Source organism: Phallusia mammillata, chromosome 1 (genome assembly GCF_965637545.1).
Source record: "Phallusia mammillata chromosome 1, kaPhaMamm4.hap1.1, whole genome shotgun sequence".
Taxonomy (NCBI): Eukaryota; Metazoa; Chordata; class Ascidiacea; order Phlebobranchia; family Ascidiidae; genus Phallusia; species Phallusia mammillata.
This window is the reverse complement of record NC_137252.1, coordinates 9,758,936-9,771,966: the sequence shown is the minus strand read 5'-3', so window position 1 is coordinate 9,771,966 and position 13,031 is coordinate 9,758,936. Positions and strand designations below refer to the sequence as shown.

General features: G+C 38.3%; 2 protein-coding genes across 4 annotated transcripts in view; both read left to right on the top strand.

The window, feature by feature from the left end:
* Positions 1-8,243, top strand: part of LOC145219907 (poly [ADP-ribose] polymerase tankyrase-like) — a 30,408-nt gene extending 22,165 nt beyond the window's left edge. For both annotated transcript variants that reach the window (XM_080087217.1, XM_080087211.1), the window contains exons 40-52: positions 341-519; positions 990-1,095; positions 2,003-2,172; positions 3,117-3,258; positions 3,981-4,105; positions 4,326-4,404; positions 4,559-4,736; positions 5,171-5,278; positions 5,751-5,944; positions 6,395-6,481; positions 6,569-6,695; positions 7,201-7,295; positions 7,798-8,243. In XM_080087217.1, coding sequence (XP_079943343.1) covers positions 341-519; positions 990-1,095; positions 2,003-2,172; positions 3,117-3,258; positions 3,981-4,105; positions 4,326-4,404; positions 4,559-4,736; positions 5,171-5,278; positions 5,751-5,944; positions 6,395-6,481; positions 6,569-6,695; positions 7,201-7,295; positions 7,798-7,872 — 1,665 coding nt within the window. In that variant the 3' untranslated portion in view covers positions 7,873-8,243. The remainder of the gene's footprint in view (positions 1-340; positions 520-989; positions 1,096-2,002; positions 2,173-3,116; positions 3,259-3,980; positions 4,106-4,325; positions 4,405-4,558; positions 4,737-5,170; positions 5,279-5,750; positions 5,945-6,394; positions 6,482-6,568; positions 6,696-7,200; positions 7,296-7,797) is intronic.
* A 1,189-nt stretch (positions 8,244-9,432) lies between these two features.
* Positions 9,433-11,779, top strand: LOC145232923 (uncharacterized). 2 transcript variants are annotated; one of them, XM_080097597.1, is made up of 4 exons: positions 9,433-9,505; positions 9,577-9,668; positions 10,039-10,217; positions 11,107-11,779. In XM_080097597.1, the coding sequence occupies exons 1-4, from the start codon at positions 9,474-9,476 to the stop codon at positions 11,677-11,679; spliced, it is 876 nt and encodes a 291-aa protein (XP_079953723.1). In that variant the 5' UTR covers positions 9,433-9,473; the 3' UTR covers positions 11,680-11,779. The 2 variants fall into 2 exon arrangements, with proteins under 2 accessions (XP_079953723.1, XP_079953720.1); XM_080097594.1 differs by having other exon boundaries at positions 9,434-9,668.
* Positions 11,780-13,031: the final 1,252 nt, after the last annotated feature.

Below are 13,031 nucleotides of genomic sequence, written 5' to 3'. Positions count from 1 at the left end.
GAATATGCAGCAAGTGTTTTTATCGAAATAATCAATTGTTTTTTGTATTATGGACTCTTCGAAATTCTCTTTTGAAGGAATATATTTCCAGCCTAACTACTTGCTTTATATTTACATAAAACTGAAATTGGAACAATATTATTTCAATTAGGCCGTGGACAATAGCCAGAATCGAGTCAAACCACTGCTACTGCAAACTAGATTTATCAGTGTTTTGTGTGCAGTAGTATGAGTTATATTATAGGCGGCAACACTATCAAATTCACTTTTCATGTGTGTTCGCAATTATACCCGGGAAATAATGTACAACTCAACCAGTACAACCAAATTTTGCTTATAGGAAAAACCAGGTCGCATTACGGCTGAAATAAGTGACGGGATAGCTTGGGCATCGACTGTTCCCGAGTATGAGGTCGACGCTGTCACGATTCTCGAGCGAATCCGTGAAGACGAAATGGAAAATGACGCCGAACAACCAACACCGAACCCCGATATTTTGTCGGGTCTGCGTGAATCAGGGTGAGAATAGTTCTTCGGAGATCGAATCTCAAGTCAGTGATTTCACTAAACTTGTGCATAAATTTAAATGATGCAGTACTTACAAATTGTCCGTAAACCACAGTTTAATCAATATGACATGAGGTTGCTTGATTAACAAAACATACCAAAAAGTGTTACTTCTTATGCGTGTTTCAACGTCTTATTTTTAAACGGTACTCGGTTTAACTTTGTAAGTTTAACACATAACTTCGTAGCAACTAGAATGACTCAAGTTCGAAGCAGCAAACTGATTCAGTAATGGGTGGTTTGTAATCTTGGCTCACTTGCAATCTTTTAGCCGATTTCTAAATTTGAGGGTAAATTATAAAAGATATTAACTCACAAACATGACACATTTCAGTTGGGAATGATAGATTTATTGGGCGTGTTTAGAGTTTTAGCTGTTTTGTGTTAGATCATTGATTTTCTTCATTGATTGTTTTATGCAGTGAAATCGTGTACGACCCGACAGTGAATCGTCATTGTGACGTGTTTCTGATAGCTGTTGACGTGCAACAAAGTGGACAAGTTCAATACAACTTCTTCCGTATGCAAGTAAGCATTTGATGGTGATAATTTTGTCCTGTTTTCAATACATTGTGCCCATGATTTTCTACTCAATTTTGTTACTGAATTAATTGCATTTGGTTGCATTGGAACAATGACTTTTAAGGAATTTCCGTGTACAGTAAACCCCGGTTAATCCGGACCCATTTGGACCAAAAAGGTGTCCGGATTATGTAGTGATGGGACGGGTACCCGGTACTCGGTACTCGGTATCGATGGTATCGAACAATTTCAGTGGTATCGATACTCGTACTCGGTATCGAAATATTTTGTCTCAGTTTTCGATACCAATATGCGAGTACCGAAGGCCGATTTACACTATAAGAACACTGAAAACTTTGTGCCAATATATGCTTCGGACAGTACAAATTTGGGAAAAAGTTCCGCCAGGTTACGTATTTTTTTCGCTATCGTATGGAGATTACTTTTTTCTGCATGTGTGTGTGCACGCCTGTACGCCTGTACGCCGACCATGGCAGATAAATTAGCAGGTGATATGCAACTAAGTACAACACTGCACTTAAGTACTCGGTAATCGTACTCGGTACTCGGTATCGAAGGTATATACATGTGGTACTCGTACTCGGTATCCGTACTCGCTTCAAAACCTGGTATCGTCCCATCACTAGATTATGCAAAGTTCTTGGTTAACCAATGTCGAACAGTTAAGGCTTACCACATTACAAATCGTTTGTACCTCAAGTTTTGTCCGAATTAGGCGAAGACCCAGATTAACCGAATCTGATTTAACCGAGGTTTACTGTATTTGAAAATAGTTTACCAGATTAGGCAACTACGTAATGAATAAAAAATACCAAAGATATACAATTTTATGGATTTATTCCCAACACCTACTATTTTAGTGTACAACTGTTATAATTCACAAAACTTGTAGGTGATCCACCAGAAGGGGAAGAACCTGTACATGTTTTTCACACGCTGGGGTATGATAGGCGAGAGGGGCAACTGGCAAACCTCTCCATTCACAACTCCTGCGAATGCCATCAAGGAATTTGCAAAATATTTCAAGCTGAAGACTGCTAATGAATGGAGGAGTATTAACAGGTGTGATAAAACTGCTTTATAATTTTAACCAGTGATGCACCGAACCTGCCTAAAAAAAGTTCGGGCCGAAACCGAATACTCGGCCATAAAGCCGAATAATTTCGGCCGGATCAGGCAGAACCTAAATTCCCCGTTCCATTGGATGTTTTCAACTGAACCTTGTGTTGTTGATGCGAGTGACCTCAATTTTGACAAACTAAAATCACTTTTAAGCTTTGCTAAACAACTAATATTTTGCAGACAACGTGGCGAGTATTTCATAGATACAACAAATAGTTAATTTATTATGTTTCGTATGGGCGTAAATTAAATTTAAGGCCTTAATTCCATGCAATAAAAAAGTTCGGTTTCGGCCGAATTTTCAAAAAAGTTCGGGCCGAAATCGAAACATTGGAAAACAGCGGATTCGTCCGACCGAAACTTCGGTGCGTCACTAATTTGAACCACTGTTTTTAATTGTTCACCCCAGTTGTAGTTTATGTAGAAACACTGTTGTTTGTTTTGCTTTATGATACAAACTGTGGAAAATCTGTAAACCTACCATACACCAGCTGCACATTTAACTTTTAAAAAGGTTGCACAAAAGGCACGCACATCTATTTAAAATCGTATATTTCCGAAAATGGATTGGGGGTAGGGTATTATTATTGGAAATTCTACAAAACTAACTTCAAAACTTAGTTCCTAATGTAAAAAAATTAAAAACTTACTTCCCAACCCTAACCCTCTTTAGCTGATAAATTACTAATTCAACTCTACGCCACCTTTTAGAATTTAGCTAAATGTGTGGTTAACGTGAGTCATGGTGCTATTAGCTCTACCACAAACTGCAGTTTTGGGACAATTTTATACATTTATATGATGTCTTTGGTCCAACGATAACAACTTATTGTTTCCGAGTTCCATCTTATCATCAAATTGAGATCCACTTTTCCTTTTTGCAGCTTCAAACCCCAAACTCGAAAATACCACTTGGTGGCGGCAGACGTACAGAGACAGAAGGGTGTGGCTGACCTTGAATTTGATCTTCACACTGACATTCAGTCTCTTCTGGGCAAAGAGCTACAAGACGTTTTTAGCGACTTGGTACGGGGTGTTCAATCTCATATTGCACGTCAAAAAATAAAAGCAAACCATAACAAATGCTAGAACCTAGATTTTTTTCAATACTGGTTGACGCAAACCGGTTTTAATTTGAATTTGACAAGCATATTTATTAGGGATGTGCCAAAATTGCAAGTGTTCTGTTTGGTCGAGCACCGAGCATCTCACGTTAATGCTCGGTGCTCGGCCGAGCACGCTCGGTGCATTATGACGTCACAAAAATCCCCTTTCTACGTTTTAGCTCTACAAGGCCTCTTACGTCACCAGCGGTGTATTAAGCTGTTACAGAGGCCTCAGAAGTAGACGTTTTTCCACAATCTAATACATTTGAAAAATCATTTGTTTTTGTTCATAGACACCCTTTCGAACACTAGTTACTTATGTTAGCAAGGCATGGATATTCAAATTTAATGCTCGGGTCAGTTTGTGCAACTACTCGGCCGAGCACCGAGCATCAAAAACAGCGATGCTCGGTAGCGAGTACTCGGGTTCTGGCTCGGCTCGGCGCATCCCTAATATTTATGCTTAAGAATACAGTTGTTAAGCATTATAATAGACACAACAATTTAGAAGGCGACCAATAGTTAACGTGGTATTTAGATTAGTGTAGACAAGGAGGACTAAGATTCAACTTTCATTGCCGTTTATGGAGATTGATATGATTATGTCACCATGGGATTATAACTCTACATGATAACATTCAGATCAACGTGGAAAGCATGAAAGAAGCGATGAAGGATAGCACTAACGTCGACCCTGACGTCATGCCCTTTGGAAGACTCGAGAAAGAAAGACTAACACACGGAATCGACATTCTTAACGATATCAAGTAGGAGTTTACGAAAAAAATTTCTTGGATCATTCCTTTTACGGACCTTCCTGCCCCTATACTTTTGCTTATGCATTTATATCGTATTGTGTTCTGGTTTAAATAAACAGTGCCACTTTAGGCAAAAGGCATTCAGCAATGCTGCCGTATGAACAAACAGCCTGACTTTACTGTATCATTTTTGAAGCAATTGTTTGACAACCATATTTTATTTATTTAGAGAGCTGATCAGTTCCACTGGAGACTTGAAAACGTCAGATCCACAAGATCAAATACGTTTGCAGAGAGTTCTGGAAAAGGTAAGATGTGTAGTAACTTAACTGTTTGACTGTAATTGTCGTTAAAAATTGAAGGAGTTTGTATGACAAAAACGGTTCTATTAGAAAATGTCTAGACAACTTTTATAGGCAAATTTTAGCATTTTTGAAACGGCTTCTTTTGTTGTCGTTTTAGATTCAGCAACGCAGCACCGAGTACTATCGCGTGCTGCCACCTCGTGGAGGAATATTTGACCGTATTCGTCCCATCAGCGATACGTCGGTCTTGTCAACACTGATGTTGCAAACCAAGCGACTTTCGGAGCTGGAGTTTGCCAATAAAGTCTTGCTTGGTGCACAGTATCGCATAAATGGTGAGATTTTTTTGTCCCTTTAGAAATGATTTAATTCTGCTATGAGCTAGTAGATGTGACGTCTGTACATTTTTTATTCGGTTATTTTATTTTTTTGTTTTTACACTGTACTCATGCAGCACAATATGTTTGTACAGAGCAGTGGTTTCCAACCTTTCACGGAACCTTTTGCATTCAAAGACCCCCTTAAATCATCTCACGGCCCTTTTTTGGGGGGTGAACCTCTGGTTAAAAGCACTGGTGAAGGCCAAAAAAATCTTTTAAAATATATGGCTCTGGAGTATAAATGGTACTTTTTAGCTTTTGCCAAAATTTATTCCCTCAAACCAAGTATTACAATTGAGATCGTTAGGTCAGTACCCACTAATGCAGTCTTCGAAGCGTTTTAATATAACTTGTGTATTTGTGTTTTTACATTACACCATAATTTTCAGAGATGAATCCTTTCGACTACGTATATCGCTCAGTTGGATGTCAGATGAAAGTAATGGACCCAGACTCAGACGAATCTCAGTATTTGTTGCAATGCATTCATAACGCAGGTCAGATTTCTTATCACAGCAAAAATGTTTTTTCAACTGGAGTACCCAAGCGTTTTAACAAATTATATTATAGTTTTTCTTGCGAGGTAACCTTAAAATTAGGTTTTTGTGCAAAAAAAGCCTCTTTTATTTTAAACTGTCAAAAAACAAAATAATAATAAATCCAGTTCCTAATTTAAAAGCGAAATAGGTTGTTGTTAATTGAATTTCGCATTGGAATGCTACAAAATTTTGAATCTTGAAATCGTAAAAAGAAATTTATTTCGGACAATCCTTAGTTATTTTTACATTTTTGTCCAACAACGTCTGTTAAGCCTAATAATTCTGCGTATAAAGTCCAAATGTTTTTGCTTATATTTTGTGATAGTCTATCCTCCGAAACGTATGTCGGAAACCTTAACAATGAGACCTTTACACCAAACATACTGTTTCAAGCTAAATGTTGTTCTTTGATTTTTTTGTGTGTGTACAGGATCAGGTATCAAAGTCGACTGCATTTACCGTGTTGATCGCGATGGTGAAGCAGCTAACATCGTATCGACAGGGTTGGGCAACTATCGAATGTTGTGGCACGGAACCAACATTCTCAATCTTATGTCGATTCTGCATAAAGGCCTGCAAACCAGCGAAGCCCCAGTGAATGGAAATGTACCACATTTCGGAAAAGTATGTGAAACCTCCCTGAGATTTTTAAAATCTAGTTTTGTGGGATTTAGTTGTTGACGAAATTTGGCTCTCACAGGTTTTGCATCACAAGCTTGTATGATATTAAATATGAAAATAGAATATATTATACAGTTTAACGATGAGTATCTGTATACCAAAGTTTAATTGTTTTTGTTTGTTTGACCCGGATCAAAGATATGTGTTTATTAATTTCTTCTAAAACTAGAGTTAAAACGATTCTTGTCAATAAAAGTGAAGTTTCTTTTGAGGGTTAGGCGTATGTAAGTATTAAGACGGCTATAGTCTATTCTAATTGAAGCCTTAAATGGAAAATCCTACGCTTGTGCGGCGCCAAATTTTAAGAGCCTACTTTAACATTTACAAGTTGTAATTAGAAGTGCACAACAAAATAACGAAAGTTTTTTTCAATAGATTTTTTTGTTTTTGCAGGGAATCTATTTGTCGGACATGGCTGGGCGAGCAATGCAAGACTGCAAAATATGGGCTGGCGAGAAAAAGTATCTTATCCTCTGTCAGGTCAGTTGTATTGCTTTGTGGTTTAATCGTTTCCGATATGAAGTTGTTCAATCGGCTGATGATTATAAACGCGTCGTGTTTTGATAGGTTGCTCTGGGTCACGTGAAAGAAATACGTGACAACGTAAAAGGGCCGGACGCTGAAGTGGCGAATTCTGTGATGGCTGTCGGGAAATACATTCCTAACCCTGAGAAACAACTGATTCTACCCGAAGGTGACTGATGTTGTTTTGCATTGTGGATTCACGAGTTGTCGAACAACGACGTTCAGTCGGTGGTGGGACTCTCTTTTTTTGTCAGCCGGTTCTATCACAAAAGTCATATTTTTCAGCCGGTTCTGTTACTAAAAGTCCATTGACAGTAACCAGTAATGCTAACCGGTCCGCTGATTTTATAAAGTTTCGTGGAACGGTTCAATAGAACCGGTGCGAACAGGCTGAATCCCACCACTGCGTTTAGTCCGATTTTAGTGTATTTCGTTACAATTGAGAGAATATACTTTAGTGTTAGGAGAATTTAGAGTGTTAAGCCAAAATAGTCATTAAATATCGGTTATATGTATTTTTTTGTGAAGCCATACCATTTACTGGATTCCTAAACTGTTTTGGGTTTGTTTTTTGTCGCAAGTACCCTTTGCGTATTGATTTAATGTTTAAACTTTATAGTCAGTCAAGCTCTTTGCGAACTCATATGTTTGACTTATACAATTTTGTGTTTTAGGTGGAGCAATTTCATTGGGAGAAAAAACTAAGAATACGGATATGACTGGAGTTACCAACACGTACAACGAATATGTGGTTTACAGCCCAGAACAGGTAAGCAAAAAAAACAGTATACCTTGCATAAAATAAATAAAATAGAACATACTAGGGATGGGCCGAGCCGAGCCAGAACCCGAGTACTCGGTACCGAGCATCGTTGTTATTAATGCTTGGTGCTCGGTCGAGCAGTTGCACAAACTGACCCGAGCGTTGAATTTGCATATTCATGCCCTGCTAACATACAAAACTAGTGTTCTAAAGGGTGTCTATGAACAAAAACGAATGATTTTTTAAATGTATTAGATAGTGGAAAAACGCGTACTTAAAGGGCATGTACAGCTTGATAAAACACCACCGGTGACGTAAGAGACCTTGTAGAGCTAAAACGTAGAAAGTGGATTTTTTTGTGACGTCATAATGCACTCGACCGAGCATTTGCAGTTTTGGCACATCCCTAGCACCGAGCATTTGCAGTTTTGGCACATCCCTAGAACACACCCTTTGACAAGTTTCCGAACCACATACTAGGGTGTTACAATGCATCCTTTGTATTCAGGTGTGCTTGAGGTATTTGGTGCGCTTCGAGCAGTCAGATGACACATCCCACTCCGCATCAGCAAGTAGCAAATGATACGCCACACGCTTTCCATGCAGTCATTATCTCGACCAATAATACATATTTAGTCCCCTTTGCTATATACTGCCATTTTAATCGTCGTCCATAGCAGCTTTTTACCGGAACTTTTACCACAAAAACTTTTCAAAGCCAAAAGTTGCTTATTGTGTTAAAAGAAGCTTTGCAATCATTGAAAATATCATCTCGTGTTTTTGTGTCCTAAAAAATTCATAATTGAGGCGGTAATTTTGTTGTTCAACCTATCTACGAATGGAGGGGTGTTTTTGGTATGGACAGTCCTTTATTGTTGCTGCTTACTTTGCCGTTTTGTCGCTGTACATTTTTGCCATCTGTTGTAACCGGATTAAAACCGACGCACCTTTGTAGCAACATGTCGTGCTCTCAGCAGGTTAGCAAGTCGGTTAGTTAGCAAAGTACTTTGTATGTGTTCCAGTATAAATCCCATTTTAACGTAGACTGGAATTGGGGAAGTGGTTTTTAGTCTGTGGTATTAACAGACTTTTAAACTTCATTTAGTCTGATAATAGCCTACTCTGTTTATTTCCCTCAAGCGGACAAAATGTTTGCGTTTGTATGGTAATTGTTTTTGAAACGGTTCAGCACCTGAAAAAACGCTTTATGTAAGAACGGACTTCGTACTGGGAGTCTTTAGAACTGATATTTGATCAGAGCTATACGAGTTGTAAAAAATGTTTACCCATATACTCCCTTAATAACTGGAAATTCCAACTTTTAATTCAAGAAATTGGAATTGAATGGTGTTGTTTTATTTAGAGAAACCAAATTCGACATTTTTTGTCACCATGTTCATTTTCAAAATTAGTGTTTTTAAAATATAATTTCAAAGTCTTTCTGAAGATTTTAAATGCGCCTGCAAACACACGGTTAAACGGGCGTGTTTTATTACTTCGCCTATACAGATTGGATTTTCAGACACACAAACACCACCTGTAAGAACAATTCCCAAGTTAAATTCCTAAATAATGTTTTGTTTAAGGAGTTTTTATTTGCAGCAGAAATAAAAGAAACTTAACAGAACTAAGCGATGAGGTCTAAAACCACACTTAGATTAGGCTATGCCAATTTAATTTATTCAAAGTTACTGCGTTTTTTTAAAGACATGGCCATCTGGGCGAGTGTAGTCCTCTTTAACGGCACTTAATTTAGCAAAAAACTCTTAATCATTACTCACAGTACGCCCTACTTTCGATGATTGAGTATTAGGCCTACCTGTTCTATTAGCATGGCTTACGAGTTTCCTTGTGACATTGGCTAATTATTTCTTCCTGATTTGCTGACAGTGTTTCGTCAATACGATAATAGACCATTTGGCCGCCGATAAAATGCCCATTATCCAAACGCGAATTAAAGCTAAACTCTGGTCTCGCGGGACAAGACAGAACAAGGGATATGAGGAAGTTTTCGATCGATGCCCAAACTGTCACTGGATGATGCTGATTAAGATTTACATCAATCTGTGTTTCAATTAAAAGCAAATGACAAATGCCCTACGGAACATATTTTGAAGATTCGATCCCGCTCCTGTTATAAAGGTGAGCGCTGTTTGTTTGAAATCATTTTACAAGCTTCACTTGATGGACACGGTGAGTCAGCAAAATAGGACAAGGTGAGTCTGCAAAAAGTGATGGATACCAGAAACCAGTCGCCGTTATCTTCTAGTAATATGCCGATCAATAGTTTAGATTTGACTGAATCGTTTCGAAGCGAACAACCCCCTGTTCCTTCATCTACTTGTTCAGCGTCGTTGGAATCCAGTGCTATTTTTGCAGGTAAGTCTTAAATAATTGTGGCCTTTGCCACCGTACGGAGATCAAAGTTCGCGATATTAGACCGGGGGTTGTGCCTGTTAGATTGTAATAGTTATTTTTTCGCAGGCGATTAGCCTATAGTCTTTTTTAGCTTATATTTTAACAACAGCATCATTGATCATTAAAGGCTATGAACGTATTTGATTTTTACAAAAAAATGCTTTTGAAACTTGCAATGCATGACATTTGACAACAACGTTCCTTTAACATCATCTACTTCTACCAGAATAGCCTAATGAAAAAAAAAACATGATAAAAAACAACCTTTATATTTTAAACTGCAGTTAATACATCGGTTCTATTTTTTACCGTAAACGTTTTTTTATTTCAGCAAACCCAATCGCGCTGCCGTACCCATATGGGAGCACAGGAAGACGGCGGAACCGAACGAGTTTTTCTCAGGAGCAACTCACTATCCTTGAGACAGCTTTTAAAGTGACACAGTACCCAGACATATTCTACAGAGATGCCCTGGCGTTACGCACAAAACTTACTGAAGCCCGAATTCAGGTTCGTTGTCATGTTGCGTCGATGTAGATACAGATCTGTAAACCGGCCTGAAATCGAATCGTTTCTAAAAAGCCCGTTAAGTACCGAAAGTTTAATTGACATGCCTATACTATGACAATAGGTCAGGTCTAGCATCTGGCTATTTAACCTAGCTAGTTAAATCTATTTTAAAAACATACTGACACAAATTCAGACCCAAGTCAAGGCCGTTTTTTTTGAAAAAACCTAAACCCGAACCCGGCCCGACTTACAACGCTGTGTAGATGGCAGCTTAGTGCTGAAAATGTGTTTAATTTTAACGGAGATCGCAAGGCCAACTTTAATTATTTTTCCTCTATTGATTTGAATTTTGAAATATCTTTTAGTTAATGCTTTTTTTAGATTTGTTAAAACCAGTTCTTCTTTACTGGTGGCCCATATTGAGTTTTTGGGTAGTCCACACGACGTTCACTATATTTGGTGATTAACTGAAAATAGTTGCATATAATTAGTTTATTTTTTATTGCAAATATATTTTACAATAATAAAATATTCATTTTCTGGTTTGATTCACATTTAGGAAAATATATATATATATATATAAAACCTCAAAAATAAAATTGTCTAAATGTCAACTTTTCAGGAAATGAAATTGTCTGTTGTATTTCTTTAAATATGCTGGTGGTCTATGGCCTAAACCGAGTTAAGAACCACTGTTTTAAAGTCTAAAAGCAAAGACATTCGTTAGTTTGATATCATAACTTAAAAGAATATAAAGCGATGATAACTTAACGTGGTATACCAGAATTATAATTCTCGTGTTTTTTTACTGAACGCATGATGCCTGCCGACATGGTAATATAGGCGGTCATAGAAACCACGTTTTTCCTAATTTGTCTTGTATCAACAGGTGTGGTTTCAAAACCGGAGAGCGAAATTTCGAAAGCAACAGCGCCAGTTTCAAAGTGATTCGTGCTCTGCGGACAGCCAGCGCACAAACAACACACAAAATGTCGTTACCACGCCGAAAGAATCCAAAGTTAATCCAATCCAATGTGTTGCTGAGATGGCCAAACTGCCCATCGACTATCCAAAGCCCCACATGAGCATGCTGCACCGAATGTATACAGGTTATTTTCCAATGCCTAGTCAACACCATTGGCCCATGTTACAATCTGGAGTGCCTCCTTACCGACCAGTCATCAGTCTTCCCTCACGTTTGGCGCCTCCGTTGACAATCCCACCTACTGAAGTGAGTCCACACGCGGCGTCGCCGCCGATTTTGAGTTTGCCGGGAATGCAAGGCGGCCAACAGCACAGCAGTGCAGGAATCCAAAACCTGTTTACGAAGTTTAATCAGGCAATGTATCCAGCAAGTCATCGCGAATTGTTCAACATTTTTGCCTCTCAAGACCGGGACAACGATGGTCAGAGGAAAAGTGATGCAGCACCTCGAATTTGTGACCTGACTAGTCCAAACTGAAATACCGCTTCAGTGTGTTTTAATTAAAAATTCTAATGCAAATTTGCGGTTTTATTAAACTTGTTTGGTGTGGTATTAATAAAAAAATATTTCAGTCTTTTTTGACGACTTTTTTGTTTTTCTGCGAGCTATGACACCACAAAGCAAGTCAATGCTTTAAAATATTGTTTGAGGAAACAAAGAAAGCCGAGTGGAAAAGTACGAAAACCATCAACTACAAAACTTCAAACCGATTTAAACCGAAATCTAGGACCTAGCGATTATGCGTTTAAGTTTTGGAAAAATAGACAATCGGAAACAAATCGGCTTTTTAACAAGTTTCGTGAAACAGTTGATGACAAATCCGGTTCGGGATCAATCAGATCGGTTGGTCATAAACCTGAATCGGAAACCACAAATTTATTTTAAATAAGAGGGCAAATCTAGTTTTTGGGGTTTTTCGATGGAGTATTCCAGTTTCAAACAAGAATATATGTAGGCCTAATATCATATGTCTTTTCTCATTAGCGTCATACGGATTGCCCTGAATAATTACGTCATGCTAAGAGGTTGACGTCATTGGGTGTTTGATGGGTATCGATTCATACACGATGAGCATGGTGGTGATAGCGGTTGGCACCAATGTACCGGATGCCATAAGTTCAGCAAGGCTTGCCAAAGAAGGTTAGGAGACAAAAAAAAACTGGAATATTCCGGTGAAAAGTCACCCAAAACCGGATTTTTCTTCAATTTTTTTAACCCCCGAAAATCGAAAAAACGGAAAGGCTATATAGCCTTAGGTTTTTTCTTAAACTGGATCAAAATATTATCTCTCCGATTCCGGTTTAAACCGGTTTGTAGCTTCGGTAGGAGGCAGAAACCGGGCAAAACCAGCTTGAAACTGGAATATTCCGGTGAAAACCCACCCAAAACAAGATTTTTCTTCAATTTTTTGACTCTCAAAAAACGAAAAAACGGAAAGGCTATAGTCTAAGGTTTTTTCAAAAATCGAGTCAAAATTTTGTCTCTCCGATTCCGATTTAAACTGGTTTGGAGGTTCAGGAGGAGGCAGAAACCGGTCAAAACCACTTTGAAATTGGAAAATTCCAGTGAAAAGTCACCCAAAACCGGATTTTTCTTCAATTTTTTAACCCCCGAAAATCGAAAGAACGGAAAGGGTTAGGGTTTTTTCAAAAATCGAGTAAAAAGTTTGTCTCTCCGATTCCGGCTTAAACCGGTTTGGAGGTTCGGGAGGAGGCAGAAACTGGTCAAAACCAGTTTGAAACTGGAATATTCCGGTGAAAAGCCACCCAAAACCGAAATTTTCTTCAATTTTTTAACCCCCGAAAATCGAAAAAAAGGAAAGGCTATAG